Genomic DNA, 22,425 nt, shown 5'->3' with positions numbered 1-22,425 from the left:
GAGGGACTCCCTGCCTCCATCTCCACAGCATACTGCCACGGTGCGTCTGGGTCCTCTGTCTCCTCCTCCTCCTCCTCTACCAGATGCTCCTGCTCCTCCACTCCTGTCCGCTGAGTGGAAAAACCACCCATTTCACTCAATAATTCCTGAGCACAAATGTCCTCCTCTACCTCCTCCTCTTCTTCCTGTCCTGCCCCCACAGGGGTCATGTGGCGTTGAGATCTGTGCGCCACGTCTACCGCACCCTGACCAGCCATTGTTAACAGCATTTGTTCCAGGACGTGCAACAGAGGAATGACGTCGTTCATCCCATAGTCCTGCCGACTCACGAATAGCGTGGCCTCCTCAAAGGGCCTGAGCAAGCGGCAGGTGTCACGCATGAGCTGCCAATGGCTGACATCTAAGTTACACAGGGGAGTACCTTTATCCGCTTGTAACATCAGGAAATCGGTGATGGCCTTTCGCTGCTCGTAAAGGCGGTCTAACATGTGTAGGGTTGAATTCCACCTTGTTGCAACGTCGCAGATCAGGCGATGCTGTGGAATTCCGTTCTGCCGCTGCAGCTCAATGAGGGTGTTCTTTGCGGTGTAGGAATGGCTGAAATGCATGCACAGTTTACGTGACATTTTAAGGATGTCTTGCAGTGGGATGGTGGATTTTAGGAACCGCTTGACAACCAGATTGAACACGTGAGCCATGCATGGCGCATGGCACAACCTTCCTTGACGCAGAGCAGACACCATGTTCTTTCCGTTGTCAGTCAACATGGTTCCGATTTTTAGTTTGCGCGGAGACAGCCATCTGTCGATTTCTCTGTTCATTACACTCAGCAGTTCCTCCCCTGTGTGACTACGTTCGCCAAGGCATACCAGGTGCAGCACAGCGTGACACCGTTGCGCCCTGCACATGTGATATGCCGGTCGGGTAATGGGACTTGGCACGGGGGTGGCGGCTGAGGACACGGCGGAAAAAGAGGTGGTAGAGGCGGACATGCTTGCTGGACCAAGGACGTGCAAACGTGGAGGCAAAAGCGTCGTGACCTGTCCAAGTTGCTGGTGCGGCTGTGCCGGCACCACGTTCACCCAGTGGGCCGTAAATGACATGTACTGTCCCTGACCGTAGTTACAGCTCCACACGTCGGCGCTGCCGTGCACTTTGGCAGAGACCGACATGCTCAAAGACTGGCCCACCATCTCTTCTACATGTGAATGCAGGGCTGGCACTGCCTTTTGGGCAAAGAAATGACGGCTTGGCACTCTCCACCGCGGCGCGGCACAAGCCATCATTTCTCGGAAAGGTGCTGAGTCCACCAGTTGGAAAGGGAGGGACTGCAGCACCAGCAACTTGGACAGGAGGACGTTCAGCTTTTGCACCGTCGGGTGCGTGCTCGCAAACTGTTGTCTCTTGGATACGGATTCCAAGAAAGACTGTTGACGGAATCCGAGAAGAGGAGTAGCAGGAGAAGGAGCATCTGAACGAGCGGAAGATGCCAACGAGCGACAACTCCCCTCAGCAGAGGTGTTGGAGCCTTGACTGGCTGATAGAGGGCGATTGACGACGTCGGGTGACGGAGCAAGTAACGGAGCGGGTGATGGAGCGGGGGCTGGGGCAGGCAGAACCGCCGTATGTTTATCACGGTTTTCCCAGGCCACCGAATGGTGACGCTGCATATGCTGACGCAACGCTGTAGTCCCAACATGGGCCCCCTGGCCACGCTTGCATTTCTGGCCACATAGTCGACATACGGCTACGTTTACTTCCTCGGGCGGCTTGAGGAAAAATTGCCACACCACCGAGTAGGAAACTTTGCCCCCGCTACTCTTCACTGGCTGACTGCTACTTCCTCCGTGCGCACCGGCACCACTACTGGCCGTGGTGGTAGGCTGCAGTGGAGCTGGTGCTCTACTCCGTGGACGTTTGGCTCCACTGACACTGATGCGACCCTGCTGCTGTCTCCTGGGCAACCCACCGACTGTTTTGCTCGCTGCCAAGCTGCCACCCTCTTCTCCTGATGATGCGGAAGAAATTGCCTGATGACGACGAGGCTGCCAAGTGCGATCAACCTCCTCATCATCAAGTAGGGTCTCCGCCTCACTACTAGCCCCCTCGGCTGCGTCTGGGTCAGGAGACAGACCTGTCTCTAGACCGGCTACCGAGCCACTCTCCTCGCCAGTACTTGTTCGCTTGGCTGCTGAAAAGGCCGATGTCTCCCCCCGTTCCTGACCGCCCTCTGTTAGCTCTTCCTCACTGTACAGTGGGGCTGAGCCCACAGCATGCGATACTTCGCTTGGTGAGGGAACAGCAAAGGACAGGGGCAGGTAGAGGACACGTGATTTCAGTGGGCTTGGTCCCGGGCCATGCCAACTAACGGTTGTGTCTGACGTACCCACCGACCGTTGGCTGTAGGTGTCAGAGGTGACCTGGGAAGAGGAAGACGACCGAGCCAACCAATCAATGACGGCAGGGTTGTCGGTGGAGACACGACCGCTGGATGACACCGGGAGCACTGGCCTCTGGCTGCGAATACTGCTGCCTCGACCCCTTCCTCTGCTGCCACGTCTGCTCGCTCCTAAAACATTGCCTCCTCTGCCACTCCTCTGCATGTTGTCTGACATACTATTTAATTCAACGATTAGGTGTCCCTGAGTAACAATTCTCTGGCACTCAGTAACAATTCTGTCTGTCCCTGAGTATGAATTCTGTGGCCCTGAGTAACAATTCTGTGTCTGTGCGAGTAACAATTCTGTGTCTGTGCGAGTAACAATTCTGTGTCTGTGCAAGTAACAATTTTGTGTCTGTGCGAGTAACAATTCTCTGGCACTCAGTAACAATTCTGTCTGTCCCTGAGTAACAATTCTCTGGCACTCAGTAACAATTCTGTCTGTCCCTGAGTAACAATTCTCTGGCACTCAGTAACAATTCTGTCTGTCCCTGAGTAACAATTCTCTGGCACTCAGTAACAATTCTGTCTGTCCCTGAGTATGAATTCTGTGGCCCTGAGTAACAATTCTGTGTCTGCGCGAGTAACAATTCTGTGTCTGTGCAAGTAACAATTTTGTGTCTGTGCAAGTAACAATTTTGTGTCTGTGCGAGTAACAATTCTCTGGCACTCAGTAACAATTCTGTCTGTCCCTGAGTAACAATTCTCTGGCACTCAGTAACAATTCTGACTGTCCCTGAGTAACAATTCTCTGGCACTCAGTAACAATTCTGTCTGTCCCTGAGTAACAATTCTCTGGCACTCAGTAACAATTGTGTGTCTGTGCAAGTAACAATTCTGTGTCTGTGCAAGTAACAATTTTGTGTCTGTGAGAGTAACAATTCTCTGGCACTCAGTAACAATTCTGTCTGTCCCTGAGTAACAATTCTCTGGCACTCAGTAACAATTCTGTCTGTCCCTGAGTATGAATTCTGTGGCCCTGAGTAACAATTCTGTCTCTGTGCGAGTAACAATTCTGTGTCTGTGCAAGTAACAATTTTGTGTCTGTGAGAGTAACAATTCCCTGGCACTCAGTAACAATTCTGTCTGTCCCTGAGTAACAATTCTCTGGCACTCAGTAACAATTCTGTCTTCCCTGAGTAACAATTCTCTGGCACTCAGTAACAATTCTGTCTGTCCCTGAGTATGAATTCTGTGGCCCTGAGTAACAATTCTGTCTCTGTGCGAGTAACAATTCTGTGTCTGTGCAAGTAACAATTTTGTGTCTGTGAGAGTAACAATTCTCTGGCACTCAGTAACAATTCTGTCTGTCCCTGAGTAACAATTCTCTGGCACTCAGTAACAATTCTGTCTGTCCCTGAGTATGAATTCTGTGGCCCTGAGTAACAATTGTGTGTCTGTGCAAGTAACAATTCTGTGTCTGTGCAAGTAACAATTTTGTGTCTGTGAGAGTAACAATTCTCTGGCACTCAGTAACAATTCTGTCTGTCCCTGAGTAACAATTCTCTGGCACTCAGTAACAATTCTGTCTGTCCCTGAGTAACAATTCTGTCTGTCCCTGAGTATGAATTCTGTGGCCCTGAGTAAGAATTCTCTGGCACTCAGTAACAATTCTGTCTGTCCCTGAGTATGAATTCTGTGGCCCTGAGTAACAATTGTGTGTCTGTGCAAGTAACAATTCTGTGTCTGTGCAAGTAACAATTTTGTGTCTGTGAGAGTAACAATTCTCTGGCACTCAGTAACAATTCTGTCTGTCCCTGAGTAACAATTCTCTGGCACTCAGTAACAATTCTGTCTGTCCCTGAGTATGAATTCTGTGGCCCTGAGTAACAATTCTGTCTCTGTGCGAGTAACAATTCTGTGTCTGTGCAAGTAACAATTTTGTGTCTGTGAGAGTAACAATTCTCTGGCACTCAGTAACAATTCTGTCTGTCCCTGAGTAAGAATTCTCTGGCACTCAGTAACAATTCTGTCTGTCCCTGAGTAACAATTCTCTGGCACTCAGTAACAATTCTGTCTGTCCCTGAGTAACAATTCTGTCTGTCCCTGAGTATGAATTCTGTGGCCCTGAGTAAGAATTCTCTGGCACTCAGTAACAATTCTGTCTGTCCCTGAGTATGAATTCTGTGGCCCTGAGTAACAATTGTGTGTCTGTGCAAGTAACAATTCTGTGTCTGTGCAAGTAACAATTTTGTGTCTGTGAGAGTAACAATTCTCTGGCACTCAGTAACAATTCTGTCTGTCCCTGAGTAACAATTCTCTGGCACTCAGTAACAATTCTGTCTGTCCCTGAGTAACAATTCTCTGGCACTCAGTAACAATTCTGTCTGTCCCTGAGTAACAATTCTGTCTGTCCCTGAGTATGAATTCTGTGGCCCTGAGTAAGAATTCTCTGGCACTCAGTAACAATTCTGTCTGTCCCTGAGTATGAATTCTGTGGCCCTGAGTAACAATTGTGTGTCTGTGCAAGTAACAATTCTGTGTCTGTGCAAGTAACAATTTTGTGTCTGTGAGAGTAACAATTCTCTGGCACTCAGTAACAATTCTGTCTGTCCCTGAGTAACAATTCTCTGGCACTCAGTAACAATTCTGTCTGTCCCTGAGTATGAATTCTGTGGCCCTGAGTAACAATTCTGTCTCTGTGCGAGTAACAATTCTGTGTCTGTGCAAGTAACAATTTTGTGTCTGTGAGAGTAACAATTCTCTGGCACTCAGTAACAATTCTGTCTGTCCCTGAGTAAGAATTCTCTGGCACTCAGTAACAATTCTGTCTGTCCCTGAGTAACAATTCTCTGGCACTCAGTAACAATTCTGTCTGTCCCTGAGTAACAATTCTGTCTGTCCCTGAGTATGAATTCTGTGGCCCTGAGTAAGAATTCTCTGGCACTCAGTAACAATTCTGTCTGTCCCTGAGTATGAATTCTGTGGCCCTGAGTAACAATTGTGTGTCTGTGCAAGTAACAATTCTGTGTCTGTGCAAGTAACAATTTTGTGTCTGTGAGAGTAACAATTCTCTGGCACTCAGTAACAATTCTGTCTGTCCCTGAGTAACAATTCTCTGGCACTCAGTAACAATTCTGTCTGTCCCTGAGTAACAATTCTCTGGCACTCAGTAACAATTCTGTCTGTCCCTGAGTAACAATTCTCTGGCACTCAGTAACAATTCTGTCTGTCCCTGAGTAACAATTCTGTCTGTCCCTGAGAATGAATTCTGTGGCCCTGAGTAAGAATTCTCTGGCACTCAGTAACAATTCTGTCTGTCCCTGAGTAACAATTCTCTGGCACTCAGTAACAATTCTGTCTGTCCCTGAGTAAAAATTCTGTGGCCCTAATAACGTTTCTGTGGCCCTAAGTAACAATTCTCTGGCACTGAGTAACAATTCTGTCTGTCCCTGAGTATGAATTCTGTGGCCCTAACTAGCGTTTCTTTGTCCCTAAATAACGATTCTGTGGCCCTCATTAACAAGTCTGTGTCCCTGAGTAATGGTTCTCTGTCCCTAAGTAACTTCTCTCTGTCCCCAATTCTCGTTTCTGTGGCCCTAACTCTGTCCCTGTCCCTAGTACAGAGCGGTCTGCCTCTGTTCAATGACTGCAGGCAAATGAAGATTTCCAAAATGGCCGCTATATATACCTCGACCATTACACAGTGCTGGCTGGCTGGCTGCTGATTGGCTGATGCGATCACATGTCGTTGAGGAATGCATTATGGGGCAGCGCGCCTTGTCTGCGCGCCTTCCCCGACATCCCCGCTCCGTCGCCGCACATGTCAGCCGCCATTTTCGGAAAAATTTCGATTCGCGCGTCCGAATTAGGCTGTTTTTCGGATTCGGCACGAATCGAAATTTTTCCGATATTCGACTCGAATTCCACTTCGGATACTTCGATTCGCTCATCTCTAATCAAAATCATCAAATTTCCCACAAAAATCTGACTGTTTAGTAGTAATAGCTTTGCATTGCTTCCTGGGGTTTGGCAAGGAATGGCAAGTTATTCGACAAGCTATTCAATGGTTGGAAAATTTCAGATTACACTGCCTTGTGTATATTAGTTACATAGCACGTAGTCATTAAACCCTAAGTGAAACTGTAATCATTATTATTTATCTGAATGTGAACAATGACTATGGGAATCTGAGATACACTTGCAAAAAAAAAAACATTACTGTGACAAACATTAGTATTTGTTAAACATTTTTCTCTCTGTTTTTAAAGAGGCTTATAGCTGTTCTGTTATAGGTGCTAAAAACATCCTGTGTGTGAAATAAGCTAGGGTTAATTTTATAGCTAGGGTGTGTCGAACAGAAACCATCCAACATCCTGTTTCTTTTAACTGAGAATCTGTGCATTGATTTTCTGACCTTTCTAACTCTACTACCAGAAATATGTAATAAAGAATTCTAGAAAATATAGAGCCTCGACTAATCTCTAACTGCAGATCTCTAGCCCAGGTCACACACACAGTAGACCACAGCTTTACACATGCACCACCCAAAGTATTCTACTTGCAGTATATACATCATATACTTTATATTAAAGTAAATTTGGAGACTTTCAAAAATCTTGCTCCAACCAAAAAATATTTTTGTAAAATTCTCAAAGAGCATTGCAAGTAGTATGCATTCCAGATAAATTCTTTTTAAAGGACAAGTTCAGCTTTGGGAACATGTTACATGTTCCACCCGTTTTTACGGTGGATCATGTAGCATGTTCCTTAATGCTGAAGCTGCTGCCCGCTGCCCCCCTCCCCCCCCCCCCCATGAGACAGAAGTATGAGGAGAAGTTCCCCTTACTAGCTGTCAATATTTAAAAACAGGGTGGCCGTGCGGGGTTCCGCCACGTGGCTGCTTCATTCATTCACAGTGTTCTGTGAATGAATGAATGAACTACAAGTCCCAACAGTCTTAGAGGCTGGTGCAATGCTTTACAGACTCCTGCAGCCAAAAATAATAAATGCGCATTGTTTTGCCTGCAAAAAAGTGTGAATTTATTATTTTTGTGCAAAAGGTGAACTTATCCTTTAACCGCTTCCCGACTGCCCTATAGCAGAAGTACTGCTACAGGGAGGCAGGGATGCGCAAAATCATGTCTATATACACGTGATTTTGCATTTCCGGGTAGGGGGCGCCGCACTCCCTGCCCACGCCGCTGTTTGCTCCTCTGTATGTCATTCTCGGCCGGGACTCTGTGATCGTCAGCAGAGCTGATGGGGAGAGGTATGTATGTCAACAACACAGATCTCTCCCTTGTCAGTATGAACAGGCTGCTTTGTATTGCTCTGCCTAGCAGAGCAATACAAAGCAGCTTGTCTACATAGTAAAACACACAGCACACTATGTAAAACAAAACACTGTTAACCCTTTGCCCCAGATGTTAACCCCTTCCAGCCCAGTGTCATTATTACAGTGTATGTGCTTTTTATTAGCACTGATCACTGTATTAGTGTCACTGGGGATGTTCGTGGCAGTTAGCCAGCCCCACCAGTGTCAGAATCCCGCAGCAGTCCCGCAATAAGTCGCTGATCATCGCCGTTACTAGTAAAAATTAAAAAATGAATATTCCAGTATATATACCGCCATCTGTAGACACCATAATTTTCACGTAAACCAATTCATTTACACGTATTGGGATTTTTAGCAAAGACATGTAGCAGAATACATTTTGGCCTAAATTTATGAAGAAATTTAATTTTAATTTTTTTTACTGGATATGTTTTATAGCAAAAAGTAAAACATTCTTTTTTTCAAAATTGCAGGTCTTCTTTTGTTTATAGTGCAAAAAAATTTTAAAACACACAGGAGATCAAATACCACCCAAAAGACAGTTCTATTTGTGGGAAAAAAGGACATAAATTTAATTTATGTACAATGTTGCATGGCCATGTAATTGTCCACTAAAGTAAGGCAGCGACATATCGCAAAAAATGGCCTGGTCAATCCTCTGGAGGACAAGTGGTTAATGTTCCTTGTTTTTTCTATATCATCCTTTTTATTTATTTTTTTTACCCAATAAATAGGGACATTTCTTTACTTTGCCTTTCCGAAAACAAATTGTACTTATGTATGTATGCTTTTACTATGTTGAAATACTTAATTAGAAAAATGTATATAGAGCAATGTTATTAAAGTGGAACTAAACTGCATCTGAGCACCATAAACCAAAAGAGCAATTTCATTCATTTTTAATATTCAATGCAAACTCTCCCATCCATCCATGTCTCCATACCAGGGGCGGACTGACAACTCATGGGGCCCTTGGGCAATAGAGGATCATGGGGCCCCTGTGTCCTTGCTCAAACTCAAAAAAGCCTATGAAAAAGGTACCAGGGGCATCTCATGGGGCCCCATACTGACCCTGGGCCCTCGGGCAGTGCCCGAGTTTCCAAATGGTTAGTCCGTCCCTGCTCCATACTTTATTTTGCCGACTAATAACTTTAAAAAACACTCCCCTAGCATTACTCTCCAGGGTCATCTTGAGTAAGAGCAGATGATTCATGTGGCATTTACTTCCTGGAATTCACCTGCTCTTAGCTCAGGCATGCAGGCAGGAGAATGTGCTTATCTCTCAGATCACTCCACCCCTCCTGAGGACCCCTGGGATGTATGACATCATTTGCCTAGACCTGAAAACCAGGAAGTAACTGAAGAGATGTAAAAAAAAAAAAGTTTCAAACAAGTAAATACTAAGTACGAATACAAAGTAATACTTTCTTATCTATTTACTAATGCAAGCCCTTTAAGGAATAAAAATAGTCAATGTTGACTGAGAGAATGAAGTTCCTCTTTAAGTACCTCTATAATCTGTCTCAGGGGTGAAACAGCTTTTCCCTAAGTTCACACCTGAGCGTTTTCTGCAGTGTTTTGCGGAATCATAGTACAGTCCATTTAACATGATTTCCTATGGGACATGTTTAGATCTCTGCGTTTTCACCCGGTGCGTTTTTTGGAAAGGGTCAGGGAGTTTTGAATGCACAAAGTTGCTTTTTTGGTTCTATAGACTTCAATGGAAATTCTGCAGAAAAGCATGTAGTGCATTTTTGTTCCATTTTTGATTTTTAAATCTGCCTAGCAACAAGAAAAAAAAATGCAAAATGCGTCAAGAATGCAGGTGTAAAAACGCAGCCTGCATAGGTGTGAACCTAGCCTTAGTGTGTACCCTGGGTTAGCCATGACCACTACTTTTTGAGCGAGGAAGAAAGCAATAACTTAGGCCTCATGCACACTGGACGTTTTTAATGCTGCTGTTAGGTGTGTCTAGCATTTTTTTCCTGCCTCTAAACAATAGAAGAATATCCTCAATCACACAGAATATTACAGATTATGTACCATTGGTTCTGTAAAAACACTTTTATATTTAGAAATGTAACTGAACTGAATTGCTGTTTTTCATGTTCTTATTCTCATATCATCACACACAACAAAAATCAGAACTGCAATACACTTCAACAACACATGGATACACCTTTCTGCAATTTGTCCACTGTAGACTTTTTTTTTTCTACTGGGCCTATAGATGGAATTAATTTGGGGAATTATGGTACATCTGTGTTTAATGGGACACAATAAAATTGTCTGCTTTTTTTTTTTTTTTCTTTTTATCTTGGTTCCAGCTAAGACATTGTAATCGTTCACTTAGGCCCCTTTAACACAGGAGGACCAATTGGATCCACTTGTCCATTTTGGACAATCCATTGCCCTCTATGGAGGGGCAAATGTAAATGAATGTGTTCGTTTACACCCGCCTGCATCCGATCCAATCGGATCCACTGAAAATAGACGGAAGGGGATCCGTTCACCATCCATCTAGTGGATTGGATGACAGACTAATGTAAATGGACAGGAGGTGCGTTTTCGTCTGACCTCCCATACAGGAAAGCAAACTGTGCCCGTTTTTGCCCTGCATAAGAGGAGCAGACATGGACCTGTCATCCGCCTGCTCAGCCGGGATCAACGGACAGATCCCCTACTGAGCAGGCAGATTCACACATGTAATAAGGGCCTTAAAATAATACTAAACGCTGGTTTAAAAAAATTATTAATTTATGCATTATTTTACCAAAAATGTACTGTTGCTGTCTCCTTTACATTTCCTAATTCCTTCTTTTTTGTTTTTGCTGCTGCTTTTATCTGACTTTCTGTTGGAGCGTGGCTATGTTCATCCATCATGGTCCCACTTTTATGTAGGAACGTAGCAACCTTCTCTTGCTCCCAGCAGAGATGGACTAGGGACTATGGGATGTTTAATGTGCAGAGAGCATTGCACATCACCCCAGCTAATGTGCACTGCTTTTTTTAAAAAAAAAATGAAGTGTGAGTAAAAAGGAGATATTTGAGAGCTTATAGAGGCAGAAAAACTGTAATTTTTCCATGCAAAAATACATTACAGGGCCATTAAGCAGTTGAGGTGTATGGATTTTTGGAGAAAAAGGATATTGTGTAGTGTCACTTTAATTTAACTTTAATTTGGCCATACATGGATTGAAATTTGGTCACTTCGGTTGGGACTGGTTGGCCACAACAGAAATCAATTTACAGAAATCTCCCCATTGTCAGAATACAAAGACACAGTGGAGAGGATTCTCCCATCCACATCAAATGTGTGGACGGGTGAATTGGGTCAGTTTGTTTTCTTTTTTTTAAACCCACTGGTTGGATGAAAAAAAAAACCTGTCTCATCTATGGTCAGCCTTTTATTCATCATTTTGTTGTGTTGACTTCTGTTTGTCCAGCAGTCCTGTGAGTGTAGGAAAAGTTCTGAGTTACTCTTGATTACAAAGGCTAGCAGGATGGATCTTCTAGGAATACTTGGTCAAAGTTTGTATGGTCTTCATAGAGCAGTTCTGGAATGTGTGCTCGGTGTGGTGTCTGACCCTAGACAATAGAAATCCGGAACTTGCCTTCAGACAGAATCCAGGCTCTAAAACAGGGCTTTAATGACAAGTTCAGCTTCTATTTTTCAAAGAATATGCTATGACCAAAATAGAAAAGTTATTTCACAGCAAGTGAAAGACAGGCCCCTAACTGGTGTAATATCAGATTTGTACTAGAGAATGTTTTGGTGCACAGAATCACCTGAAAAAGGGTGTAGAAATAAGCAGAAGCCAACTGAAAAGTCTGTTAAATCTGCTTTCATGGCAGAATTTGAAATATAACCGTTATAGCTAAGTTGAGGGAACTTAATGATTTTAGCACCTAGACCCTAGTAAGGACAAATAATACTTACTTTTTTTTAAAGCAGCAAAGAAACAAGGGGTGGGTGTTCTTGACCCTTAAAACATATGTAAACCTTAACAATGAAATTCCCTCATTTTATCACTTTTGGTCTGGTAAAGATATGCTGGAAAACTTTTTGTTAGATCTTTTCAGTAAGTGCAAAAACCTTGTTGATCCTGCCAGAAATCTTTTGAGTTGATAACTTCTTGTGCTCACTGCCTGTACTGCACACTGCTGAGTTAAATTTATTCTCGGCTCTCTGAACTGTAGATTGCCTCTTCTCTATGTTGCGAATGAGAGGGAGATCCGTTCATCCCAACAGGTTTCCTATTTTAGAGTGACAATACCTGCCTCCACCTAACAACTGTATTTCCATTTTCTCCATCAGCTCATCCCCCACAATTATTACCGTTTGTATTACTTGACCCTCCCTTTTGGATTGTAAGCTTTAACGAGCTGATTCCTCCTGTAGTCAATTTTATTGTATTTAAATGTACTGTCTGCCCACATGTATAAAAGCGCTGCATAAACTGTTGGCGCTATATAAATCCTGCATAATAATAATAATTTCCATTTCAGTGAGTGAGCACTGACACTTTAGGACAGAAAGTGTGAATTTGGCAGAATAACCAACTGAAGACAAAAGGAATAAAACCAGAAAAAAAAATTAACCACCACATCTAAGGACTGATAAGTTTGCAAAATATTAAGTTTTTGTTCTTTAGTTTATGCTTTATCCCTCTGTGCTGATGTAGGTGGGATTTCCATAGGATACCTCTTATACAAGCAGTAACCAAAGGTGACCAGTAATGGAAAAGGGAGCCCATGCTTCTATGCAAAGTGGGATTCTTGTAGATTGGACTTCTTTAGGCCTCATTCACATGGAACACACTAAAGCACCTACTTGTGGAGAGCCATGTTTACCTGCATGTAGATACACAGGTGTTCTGTGCATCCCCAAACAGGCAATCCCATTGACATCAGTTGGGATGCATCCGCTGCACAAACACAGACTCTGCTCTAAATCTTACCTTCCTGTGGGTGCAAGTATACGTCTCCGAATGCAGACATTGCATTGTCTATGTCCGTGCAGCCATTGCATTCCAACTAACATCAGTGGGACTGTCTGATGCCCCTACAGGTGAACACAGCCCTCCATGGCATATGCTTTAGTACGCCCAGTGTGAACAAGGCCTTATAGTCTACTTAACGCTGACATCTATGCTCACTAAGGCAAAGGAAATAATGGGGTCCAGTTTAAAAAATGATTGGCAGATCAGATTACTTATCGCTAGTGATATCCAGTAATGTGTAGCATTTACTGAGTAGAGTTTACATATGTAATAAGCAAATATGGCTGCCCATATTCCTTATATTTCCCAACTATGCTCAATAAATGGTTTTTAAAACCTTGTCACTCTTTGGGTTATTTACACTTAGATGATCACGCTAACATTTATTTCTTAAATGATAAAAATGGGAATGTACTTTCTAGTTAAGGTTTGGGGAGAAGGGGACTGAAGAGAAGTTGAAATAAACATTTTCATACTTTTACTCACATAAATCTACAAAATTGTTCGGTAATACATTTTTACAATGCTTAACTGCTTTCCCTCCATCCTATAGCAGAAATATTGCTACAGGGCGGCAGGGGTGTGCAAAATCACGTGTGTGTATATATACGTAATTTTGCATTTCTGGGTAGGTGGCGCACGCGCCGTACCTGTGCCCCCGTTGGCAGCCTCGGCTGTCAATCACTGGGTCCTGGACAGTGATTCCCCGCCAGCACCCGTCAATCACAGTGTATCATGGATGAGGGAGAGACCTGTAAGTAAACAATACAGATCTCTCCTCTGTCAGCTCCTGCACACTGCTTTGTATGGCTCTGCATAGCAGAGCCATGCAAAGCAGTGTGCTTACAGTGTAAAGCAAACACAAAGCACAAAGTGAAGCACAGTGTAAAGCAAACACAAAGCACACACTTAACCCTTTGATCACCCCAGATGTTAACCCCTTCCTGCCCAGTGTCATTAGTACAGTGTCAGTGCTTTTTATTAGCATTGATCATTGTATTGGTGTCACTGGGGATGTTAGTGACAGTCAGTTCCCCCCAGTGTCAGAATGCATCCCGCAGTCCCACTATAAATCACTGATCGCTGCCATTACTAGTATAAAAAAAAATAAATTCCTGTATATATACCGTCATTGAAACCAATTAATTTACACATATTGGGATTTTTTTTAGCAAAGACATGTAGCAGAATACATTTTGGCATAAATTTTATAACGAAATGTAAATTTTAAAATTGTTTTACTAGATATGTTTAATAGCAAAAAAGGCAAAAATATTTTTTTTCACTTAAAATTGGTGGTCTTTTTTTTTCTTTATAACGCAAAAAATAAAAAAACGCAGAGGTAATCAAATACCACCGAAAGAAATCTCTATTTGTGTGAAAAAAAGGACATAAATTTCATTTGAGTGCAGCGTTGCATGACCACGCAATTGTCAGTTAAATTAACGCAGCACGTATTGCAAAAAATGGCCTGGTCAGGAAGGGGGGTAAATCCTCTGGAGGGCAAGTGGTTAAATCAGCAATAACCCAATAAATGATTGTTAGTTTACTTAACAATGTTCAAAAGATACAATCATTTCCTTTATGTAGAACATACAGCTAGCTTAACTAAGCCAATCTTATTTCATTGGTCGCTATCAAATATTAACTCTGTTTCAGAATACTGTATATTAAAGTGTTTACTTAATTTTGGTGTTTAGTATTTTTATTGCTATTGCTATTGTCTTCTTACAGTATAGTTTTCTTTAGCCTGAAAAACTAAGAAGTCGTATGGTTTTTGCCAGACAGTTTAAAATTACTGCAATTCTCATCACTTTCATTTTCAAGCACTCTTACAAAAGGACCTCCCATAGATTATGCTTTCAATTTCTTCAAAAATAATCACTCGTCCTACATTTTTCTCTTACGCTGTTCCAAGTTCCCACTCAGTGTTTTGTTGTAGTTTCCTTAGTGTTGTGTATATGACTGTTCTCTGGGTGAGCCAGATATTGGCAGAGCTGGGAAAAATGGTTATGTTTACTTTGTTCTCCTTAGAATTGTATTAGAGGAATAGTAATTTGAATATGCACACTGATTTATGGAGATATCATTGCAGACATTTTATCTGTTTCTATCTGCTTTGCTTTGTATAGAATTAACGAAAGTTCATCTTTTTCTGTAGAGTAGTTATCAGGGAACTACTGTGAAATGTTGGGCACCCATCGAATGGTGACCAGACGCATGCATATGCACAGGAATGCACACACACATGGGAGCATGTCCAAAGTTTCTATTGGTGACAGATGGCCTATTTAAAGGATGCTCAGGGCTAGCTGGTTTTCAACTGTTTCTTGTGTGTTCTACTTGCATCCAGCATTATTCTCATTGCTAACCCAACTTACCGACCTAACCCTGGATCCTGTTTATACTTCTACCCATTCATTCTTGACCTCGGTTTACTCTTGAACATGTTCCTGCCCCTGCTTCTGTACCTTCTTGCCTGCTCATTGCTGATCCTGGCTGTTCCTCTGACTATGCTTCTGTCTCCAGTTTGGCTCGACGTTACTCCTGTGTGCCTGCCCTGGTTGCCCCCATCTCAACTCCAGTGCCATGTATTGTCCCCCCCTATTGTACAGCGCTGAGCAAACCCTTTGGTGCTATATAAACTCGTAGTAATAATAATAATAATAATACTCAACACAGTGTGTACCTGCTTCAAGCCTGCTGGGAGTGCCAAAAAGCCACACATTCAGAACCTGCAGTTCCAGTGGAGTACCCTTTTAACCTTGGCTGGTCCACCCTGTATTGTCTATGGGCCTGACTTGATGTCCTGTCTGACCTTCTGGGTAAGCATCTTCTGCTGTAAGTACTGCTATCAACACCTGCCAGCATTCGTGTTCCTCCTGGTTCTTGGAACCATCTGTTCAAACTTCATGTAGTCTGGGCTGAAGGTAAGAGAGGCCAACCTCATTGATTCAGTCTCCTACCAGGTACATGACAGTAGGGCAGCTGCGAGGATGTAAACTTCACCAGGGTTGTACCTCTTATTCTCAGTGTGTATTCAATTAAAAATAGTGAAATATATTTAAATTAAGCTAGTGTAAATATCTGACTTTGACCTGGTATTACCCTCCTCTAAGCCACAGTTTCCCAAACTGGGAGGGGGAGAAGTAGCACTTGGAGCAAATCGGCCACTGATCAGAGCTATCAGTTTGTTCAGCAAGTACGTCGTATGGACCTGGCCAGCTGGAAGCAGTGCTGTAGGTCCAGACCTGGCAGTGAAAGGGTTAAATAAGTCCCAACATAAAAGTTACCTGCATAGTCCAGGACCTTTGGGAGTGTCTGTTTCATGTGTCATCGATATTGCTCAATACATTTTCTAGGAGAGTGTTCAACTGCACAGACACCAGGAGGGGTAAATGTTTAGTCTCCTTTTGCAGGTAACTATTCTGTTGGAAGTTTTTTTTTTGTTTTTTTTTTTAAATGAAAGAGTCTCTTTAACTGTGGCATAGAAAAGCTAGGCAGTCAGCCTGGATGTACAATCTGACAGGCCTGTGCAGATTTCCAGATTGGATGGACAGAAATGAAAATCTTTTTCAGATAACACAGCTGCCATGTAGCCTATGTATTTTTGTAAAGGTGCAGGGACGGACTGACCATTTGGAAACTTGGGCACTGCCCGAGGGCCCGAGGTCAGTAGGGGGCCCCATAAGATGCCCCTAGTACTTTTTTTTTTTTTTTCATAGGCTTTTTTGAGTTTGGGCAAGGACACAGGGGGCCCCATGATCCCCTATTGCCCGGGGGCCCCATGAGTTGTCAGTCCGCCCCTGTAAAGGTGTATTAAGCTTTATGTGTGGAGATCAACTATAATGGTTTCATTCAACTGTAGTTCTATCCATTAGGCTCCATTCACACTTAAACAACTCCAAAGCTGCATGATTTTGGATTGCAAGTTTGAGGAAACTTCGATGCAACATTGGATGGGTATGACTTGGATGTGACTTGTCCCTCTGCAAAGTTGGACCCATTGTTGCACCACTGTTGCATGCAAAACATTCAGGTGAGGCTTTCATGCAACTTTTGAGGCTGAACATTGAAGTCTATGGCCCTCCAGTTGCATGAAAGTCAGACCAAAGTAGTGCATGAACCACACTGAAGTCACTGCAACTTTACGTTGCACATATATAAATAGTTATCATTGCAAAACATGGGGTATGACTTGTCCTGCAACTTTGATGTCCAAAGTTGCATAATAAGTCACACAAGTGTGAATGGGGTCTAATACGTAGTCAATTTTATATTTAATATTTTTATAAGTTTAAGGAATTCCCCTCTTAAATAAATGTAGCAAAACACTTTAATTGTATTTACAGACCAAAAAGGGAGAAAAACAAGAGAAATCCATTGTTATGGTTTACATAACAGTTTAGTTTGGCATGTTTTGTTGCTTATGAGAAGAACCTGAAAGACAACCGCACTCAAAACCCACTTTAGATAAGTAAAGTCAATTTATTTTCTGTTTTATTGTGCCTGTATGCAGAAATATTTTTACTTAACTGTAGCTTTCCTATTAATACGAATGGAAAATTATATTTACCAATATACATCATTTTAGTTTTAATGGAATAACAGTCTGTGGTCTCTCAGTATGTGCATTTGCTAGATTCAAACTTACCAAGCTTTACTTCTGCATTTTCTGTGAGAAGAACATTTTGACCTTTAATATCTCGATGGATTACATGGTGAGCATGCAGGTGAGCCAGACCCTGCAAAGAGAACTGATTTAGCATTTACTCTCCAGAAAATGGGAAGCTGTATATAGCAGTATATAACTCACAGTTGTGGTAGGGGTGTATTATGGTAGTAGATAAAACAGCTCAGAGCTAGATTAATTTAAAAATGAAATTTCATTTTTCATAAGCAGTTCTTAAGCTTCATTCAAGTGACTTTTCCTAGACTGAGATGTCATCAGTCTGCTGCACGCAGGAGGAAATATATTCTTCAGTCGTCTTTTCCCTAGTCACCAGATTACAACAATGTAACTTTGTAGCAAGTCAAAAGATGAGACTGCAGCAGGAGTTGATCTAGGCTCACTTTAAATTCGGCCCAGATGTTTACAATGCTAATATAGTTAGACATTTAACTCAATTTCTTTTTGAACATAAGCTTTTTGATGTGTTTGTATTGTGACTTAGGAAATGTATTGCGGCATACATTCACCAGCCACTTTATTAGGTACACCTTGCTAGTACCTGGTTGGACTCCCTTTTGCCTTCAGAACTGCCTTAATTCTTTGTGGTATAGATTCAACAAGGTGTTGGAAACATTCCTCAGAGATTCCGATCCATATTGACATGAGTGTTATAAACCACCTAGCGGGGCCCCTAGCAGTCCACAGGACGGGATTCCCCAGGGCGCGGAGTCTAAGCCCCAGTCTGCTTGTTCACCAGAGCCCCTGATGGTGGGGATGGGCTTGGAGCAGACAAGGACCAGGTCGCGACCCCTGAGTACCCCCGTCTGTGGCAGCGGGACCCGCCAGAGGTATGTGCAGGTAGAGAGCCTGATGTGAAGAGGTGGAAGACGGGATCCGAGCGGGATGGATGGATGGCAGAGTAGTAAGCGTGGTCAACGAGCCGGGTCAGTAACAGTGGGGTCAGCGTGGTACAAGGCGGCAGGCGGAAGAATAGTCAGGTCACTTGCAGGGGTCGGCAACAGGGGTTCAGATCAGGTACGGAGTATGCAGAAGAGAAGTCAGACTAGCCAGGGAATCAGAGCAGGAGAAGTCAGCGGTGGTCAGGTGCAGGCAGGGTCAGCAACGAATCTAGGATCACAGGAACACAGGAACACAGAAGAGACCATACGGCAATGGGTGTTAGTGCAGGGCAGGTTTAAATAGTGCCTCCTGCCCTGCTATTGGTGCCGGGTGAGCGGCCGCGATCGCGAGTGCGCATGCGCGGCCGCCGCCGTACAAGTCTCAGAGTCCGTCGGATAGGATGGATCGGTGCTCCGCGCATGCGCGGAGTCACTTGCCGCCGCGATCCCTGACAATGAGTTACAGTTGCTTATCTATCATCGCAAACCAGTCTGCCCATTCTCCTCTGATATCAGCAAGAGATTTTCATCCACACAACTGCCACTCACTGGATATTTTCTCTTTTTGTGGACCATTCTCTGTAAACCCTAGAGATGGTTGTGCCTGAAAAATCCCAGTAGATCAGCATTTTTTAGAATACTCAGACCAGCTTGTCTGGCACCAACAACCATGCCATGTTCAAAGTCACTTAAATCCCCTTTCTTCCCCATTCTGATGTTTGATTTGACCTTCAGCAAGTCATCTTCACTACATCTAGATGCCTAAATGCATGTAGGTGCTGCCATATGATTGGGTAATTAGCAATTTATGTTATCAAGCAATTGAACAGATGTAACTAATAAAGTGTCCAGTGAAAGTACATCCTCATACTAGACTGTGGGTGGCTTAGGCTAAGCTGGGTCTCATCCTTACATTAGTCTGTGAGCTTCTTAGGCAGTATACGAAGCTTCAACCTCCCACTAAATTAGCCTGGGTTGGCTGAATATTGGATTTATTTTTCCTACTACACTGTATGTAGCGCCCCTCTAGTTAGCCAGGGGGAGCTATACTAGGGTTTTAAGCAGAGGCTGAATAGTAGTCTGGGTATGAGTCATCTAGGTCACCTGGGGTCAGGACACCCTTAGATATAATTGGGCCTTATTAGCAGGAAGTGAGTCAGTGTGAGTTGGGTGGACGATGGAGTAGGAGACTGGAGTGTGGAGCCTGGGAGGGGGCCCAGGGTATGGGGCCTACCTACAGGCAGGTGCTGGAAGAGGGGACCTTCACTGTATTACATCTACAAGGAGGGATAGCCAGAGTGGCAGGGAAGGAGCCAGCCCAGCAGAAGGCCTGAAGGAAGCCACCAACCAATAAAGCTCTTCGGAAGGACTGTGTGAGAAATCTTAAACCCCCTGGGCTGGATAAGGAGAGAGGATAGTCAGGTGGGGACCCCAACTAGCTCCTCCGCTGGGACAATTTGATTTTGGACAGCTTCTGAATCCCCCTGTCCAGGGAATATCCTTAGTACTGCTGGGTGAAGAGGAGGATTCATCTGGGGTCTGAACAGGTACACTGGAGAGCAGGAGTGCTCTCAAAGAAGAGACAGATTTTTGCTTCCTGTCCATAGACTTGTACATAGTTTGTTCTTGCAGTTCACAGTTCCTTGGGCATCCCATGTATCCCTCAACCCCATCCAAGTTTACTAACCATAAATAAGATCACAAAACAAGCCTAAGGACTGGTCACTGTCTCAGTGTGCAAACATGAAGATACTGTATGTGTTGCCTGTCTATGCAGGACTGTAGAGGGACCCAAAAACTTAGCAACTCCTAAGGGGGTAGTGCTACATGCATATAGGTTAGGTTAGGCTGTGTGCTAGGCGTTATATCATTAGACTGTGGTCAGGGTAGGCTGTATGATGGGAATCATCTCACTGGACTGTGGGCAGCAAAAGCTTTATGCTAGGCTTCAACCTCCAACAAGACTGTGGGCTCCTAAGACTGTATGATAAGCCTCATCCTTCCACTAGACCAGCTATGCAAAGCTCAACTGAAACTAAAATTTCAAGTGGGACATACCTACTTATTTCAGAAAAAGATTCTGGCTCTTCAGAACTTAAAGAAGTACAGCCAAAGCTCTTTTGGCTGTATTTCTCCTGTGGATCACAGGAATACAGGAATACAGTTCATCCTACCTCCTGTGACATGTTTTCAGCTGACAGTGGGCTGAAGCCGTGTTGGCTGACATCTCTCAGCTGGTCAAGGCTGGGCAAAAATCCTGACTTTAAAGTCAAGCTGCACTTGGCTCAGCCTATAAGCGAGCTTTTGAGAGCCTAAGCCAGCCGCTCCCTCCCCCTCCATAGCCCAGCGCCCCAGTGAGCACGGCGCAGAGTAAACAGTGGTGCACTGGTGGACCAATGCTGCATCCACCTAGGTAAGTATAATTTGAGTAAAAAAAGGGAAGCCATACTTCTCTTTTAAAATTTTGTATTAAAAATAGCAAATCACAGCACTAGATAGTGACCTACTTAGTCTGTATGCTAAGCCTCATCCTTCCATAGACTGACCGAATGACTAAATGTTAGACCTCTACTCCCTACTAGACTGAGCTAGTTAAGCTGTATGCTAGGTCTCATCTTGCTAGACCGTAGGCTGTATGCTTTGGTTTGTGCTTTCACCAAACTGTAGGCAAGGTAGCCTGTATCCTTATCCTCCCAATAGACTGTTTTGTGTGGATTTCATACTAGGCCTCATGCTCATATTACACTGTGAAATATGTTGGTTGTGTACAAGGCTTCATCTTCCCACTACAATGTGCTGTGGAAGCTACAGTATATTGCAGGTCTTATCTTCTCCTTAGAATGGAATCTTACTATAGATACCAAGTTGTCTTTGTGAAGGAAATGGATATTCACACTTGTAAAGCTGACTCAAACACTGAATTTCAGCCATTTCCTCATGAACCCAACAAAATTTGCTTAGTTGGTAATCCTGTTGACCCCCTCCCACCTGATATCTTTTGATTGAAAAACATGAAGGAGCCAGGCATAACATTGTTAGCCGAACAGCTGCATCCAGTTAGATGCAGCCGCTGTCTGGGTGTTTTGACAGCTCATGCAGGCTGCTATCAGAATACAATAGCCTAGCAGAGAGATTTGTCCATCTGCTCTGTATAGGATGCATGGAGGAATCTTCCAGCCAAGGTAGCAAGGGTTACATTTTAATCTAGAAGCTGATTTATAAGTAATTTAGAACTGCTGCTTTGTAGTTGATTGCATTTCTTAACTCATAACTTTTGTGGAGGACAAAATGGAAACTTTTGCCTTTCTATGATTCCATCATGACAGCCCAGAGTAAATCCCTCCTTTGTATTTAAAAAAAAATTATTGTATCTGTATTTGGTTCTTTGCAAAACACTGAAAAGATCTGATAGAGTAGAGTAGTTTAAAACTCTCTGCTTCATGTCAGTAGGCAATCTCTGGGTTCATGGGCTGTCATGAAAAGCATATTACTGGTAAGAATAATCTACATTATGGCCAGTGAGAGAGCTGTTGTGTAAAATTAGATTTATTAGTAGAGATAACGGAAGACCCATGAAGAAGAGCAGAGATGGATGCTAAGTGACTTAGGATAAGAATGAGAATGGGAATTCTGAAAAAGTAATTAGCAGGGAGTTTGAAAATAGGCTAAATATTTGGCTTTCATTGTGGTCAACTTCTGTCATCCTCTGTACACCTCCTTTTAAAATGTACAAATTATTCCAGGCAGAGAAAAGTGAGTGTCTCTGCAAAGGGCATCCTCCATCCCCCCCATACCTAACCTCTGATTCCTCATAGCTTCTTGCTTATCTGAAGTTGCCCCTTAAATTGTATCTGGGACAGTGCTTTGGTCTAGTGATTGGCTTCTAGGCCTGGGATCTGTCACAGCTTAGCAAGACACATGCTCTCACATACCCAGAAGTTGCAGATATTCTCTCAGACTGTAAAAGTGTTACTTTAAGCCAGGGGTCTCCAAACTGTCTAAATAAGGGGCCAATATACTGTTGTTCAGACTTTAAGAGGAGGGATTATGGCCAGTGGGAGTAATGAATTCCCCACTGTCAGTGAGGGTAAATCTTGCCTCATGTGTGGTGGTGAGAGGGAGTATAAAAATTA

The 22,425-nt window shown here is 43.5% G+C and overlaps 1 protein-coding gene across 1 annotated transcript in view; it reads right to left on the bottom strand.

The window, feature by feature from the left end:
* NRK (Nik related kinase) overlaps positions 1-22,425 on the bottom strand; it is a 335,992-nt gene that overhangs the window by 215,600 nt on the left and 97,967 nt on the right. The window contains exon 6 of the mRNA XM_089684925.1: positions 17,376-17,466. Coding sequence (XP_089541051.1) covers positions 17,376-17,466 — 91 coding nt within the window. The remainder of the gene's footprint in view (positions 1-17,375; positions 17,467-22,425) is intronic.

The sequence above is a fragment of the Staurois parvus genome, unplaced genomic scaffold (genome assembly GCF_062004578.1).
Source record: "Staurois parvus isolate SC_StPar_1 unplaced genomic scaffold, SC_StPar_1.0 ptg000361l, whole genome shotgun sequence".
Classification (NCBI taxonomy): Eukaryota; Metazoa; Chordata; class Amphibia; order Anura; family Ranidae; genus Staurois; species Staurois parvus.
The sequence above is the reverse complement of the archived record's forward strand: the minus strand, read 5'-3'. Positions and strand labels throughout refer to the sequence as shown.